Source organism: Electrona antarctica, assembly GCF_951216825.1.
Source record: "Electrona antarctica genome assembly, chromosome: 21".
NCBI lineage: Eukaryota > Metazoa > Chordata > Actinopteri > Myctophiformes > Myctophidae > Electrona > Electrona antarctica.
In genome coordinates this window covers 2,738,368-2,741,046 of record NC_136802.1, presented here as the reverse complement: position 1 = coordinate 2,741,046, position 2,679 = coordinate 2,738,368, and the positions used below count along the sequence as shown (strand labels likewise).

Genomic DNA, 2,679 nt, shown 5'->3' with positions numbered 1-2,679 from the left:
AATCAAGGATCTCCCGTATCATGTGTTAAACCAACCTTAACTCAATCTGTTAGTCAGTCAGTCAGTCAGTCAGTCAGGCAGGCAGGCAGGCAGGCAGACAGGCAGGCAGGCAAGGCAGGCAGGCAGGCAGACAGACAGACAGACAGACAGACAGACAGACAGACAGACAGACAGACAGACAGACAGACAGACAGACAGACAGACAGACAGACAGACAGACAGACAGACAGACAGACAGACAGACAGACAGACAGACAGACAGACAGAAATGGCGCAGCAGGGACTTCAACTGGATGAGGAACAGTTATGCTGTTCTATCTGCCTGGATCTACTGAAGGATCCAGTGACTGTTCCCTGTGGACACAGCTACTGCAGCAGGTGTATCGAGGGACACTGGAACCAGGACGACCAGAGGGGGAGGTTCAGCTGTCCACAGTGTAGACACGTCTTCAACCCAAGACCTGTTATGAAGAAAAACACCATGTTGGCTGAGGTGGTGGAGAGCCTGAAGAAGACAGGTGAGACCGGTTTAAGTTATCTTGTAAATACAGCTCACTGTCTGTCACATATACATTTATAAACCAATAAAGAGATGAAACGTCGTGTTTACAAGAATATAAAAGGCTAACAACATGGCAGTGTGTCAGGATATCTGGAGGGGAAACAATATAAGGCAGATATAGACGGTAACAAAGATAGGCGGTAACAAAAACAATAGTTATCAGGCAGCGGAGACATACAATTTTATGAGATTGATAAATCCATATGTATCAATCTATAATCAACAGGACTCCAAGCTGCTCCTCCTGATCACTGCTACGCTGGACCTGGAGATGTGGCCTGTGATGTCTGCACTGGGAGGAGACTGAAAGCTGTGAAGACGTGTCTTCAGTGTCTGGTCTCTTACTGTGACACTCACCTCCAGCCTCACTATCAGTCTCCTGCCTTTAAGAGACACAAGCTGGTCCAAGCCTCCGGAGAGCTTCAGGAGAACATCTGCTCTCGTCACGACGAAGTGAAGAAGGTTTTCTGTCGTACCGATCGGCTGCTTATCTGCTCTCTGTGCTCCATGGACGAACACAAAGGTCACGAAACGATCTCAGCTGCAGCTGAACGGGCTGAGAGACAGAAAGAACTCGATACGAGTCAGCAGAACATCCGGCAGAGAATCCAGGAGAGAGAGAAAGACGTGAAGGTGCTTCACCAGGAGGTAGAGTCCATCAACCACTGTGCTGATGGAGCCGTGGAGGACAGTGACGCCATCTTTACTGAGCTCATCTCTTCCATGGAGAGAAGACGATCTGAGGTGAGGCAGCTGATCCGAGACCAGCAGGAACGCGAAGTGAGTCGTGCTGAAGACCTGAGGAGGCGTGCGGAGCAGGAGGTCACTGAACTGAGGAGGAGACATGCTGAGCTGGAGCAGCTCTCGCTCACAGAGGATCACATCCGTTTCCTACAGCGTTACACCTCCTCCCTCTCAACGATCGGTGAATCTACACACCCAGTCAGCAGCCATGTCCGTCCTCTGAGATACTTTGAAGATGTGACTGTGGCCGTGTCCAAGATGAGGGACAAGCTAGAGGACATTCTCACAGAGGAAGGGACAAACGTCTCGGAGACAGTGAACAGAGTGGATGTTTTACTGTCAGCACCAGCAGAACCAAAGACCAGAGCTGACGAACTAGAGGACATTCTCACAGAGGAAGGGACAAATGTCTCGGAGACAGTGAACAGAGTGGATGTTTTACTGTCAACAGCACCAGAACCCAAGACCAGAGCTGAGTTCTTACAGTATTCTCGTCCGATCACACTGGATCCAAACACAGCTCATCAACGCCTGTCTCTGTCTAAAGGGAACAGGAAAGTAACGCTGATAGTCCAATCACAATCACATCCTGATCACCCAGAGAGATTCACTGGAGCGTGTCAGGTTCTGAGTAGAGAGGCTCTGAGTGGACGCTGGTACTGGGAGGTAGAGATCAGTGGATTGTATGTTGGTGCAGCAGTCTCATGTAAAGATATCAGCAGAACAGGGTCTGGTGCTGAAAGTGCATTTGGATACAATGATAAATCATGGTGTTTACGGCATAACTTCCTAGGAGGTTGTACTTTCAGACACAAAGGCATTGATACTCTCATCCCAGGCCGTGTGTCCTCCAGAGTAGGAGTGTACCTGGACCACAGTGCAGGTACTCTGTCCTTCTACGATGTGTCTGACGACACCATGACTCTCCTCCACACAGTCCACACCACGTTCACACACAACCTCCATGCTGGACTTAGGCTTTATTGCACTGGAGACACTGCTGAGTTGTGTGACCTCAAGTAGATCACACGTTTGTTTTTGTCTCTCATGTCAGCATGCAGAATAGTTTCATTGTAATGTTCTTGTTTTTCTCTCAGCCTGCGTTGTGAGCTTGTAGATCAGCAATATGTTTGATGGTACGTCGTATGATGTATATATAAGTATATAAAAGTATATAGCAGGGACGTGCAGAGAGTGTCAGGGGCTGTAATCCCGTAAGAGAGCACTTTTGGACAAAAACATAGCGAAAATAGCAGATCTACAAGCTCTCAACGCGTCGCAGCGCGACGCGTTGAGAGCTTGTAGATCAGCTATTTTCGGGGCGCAACCCAGCACTCTTTAGCTAGTGGAGATGCAGGTGTAACGACATGGAT

General features: G+C 48.9%; 1 protein-coding gene across 1 annotated transcript; it reads left to right on the top strand.

The window, feature by feature from the left end:
- Window positions 1-268: 268 nt before the first annotated feature.
- Window positions 269-2,391, top strand: LOC306913797 (E3 ubiquitin/ISG15 ligase TRIM25-like; the record flags this gene model as incomplete). The annotated part of the gene is made up of 2 exons (XM_079490609.1): window positions 269-518; window positions 789-2,391. 2 exons carry the CDS (start codon window positions 269-271, stop codon window positions 2,327-2,329), a joined length of 1,791 nt encoding a protein of 596 aa, XP_079346735.1. The 3' UTR covers window positions 2,330-2,391.
- Between the last annotated feature and the right edge of the window lie 288 nt (window positions 2,392-2,679).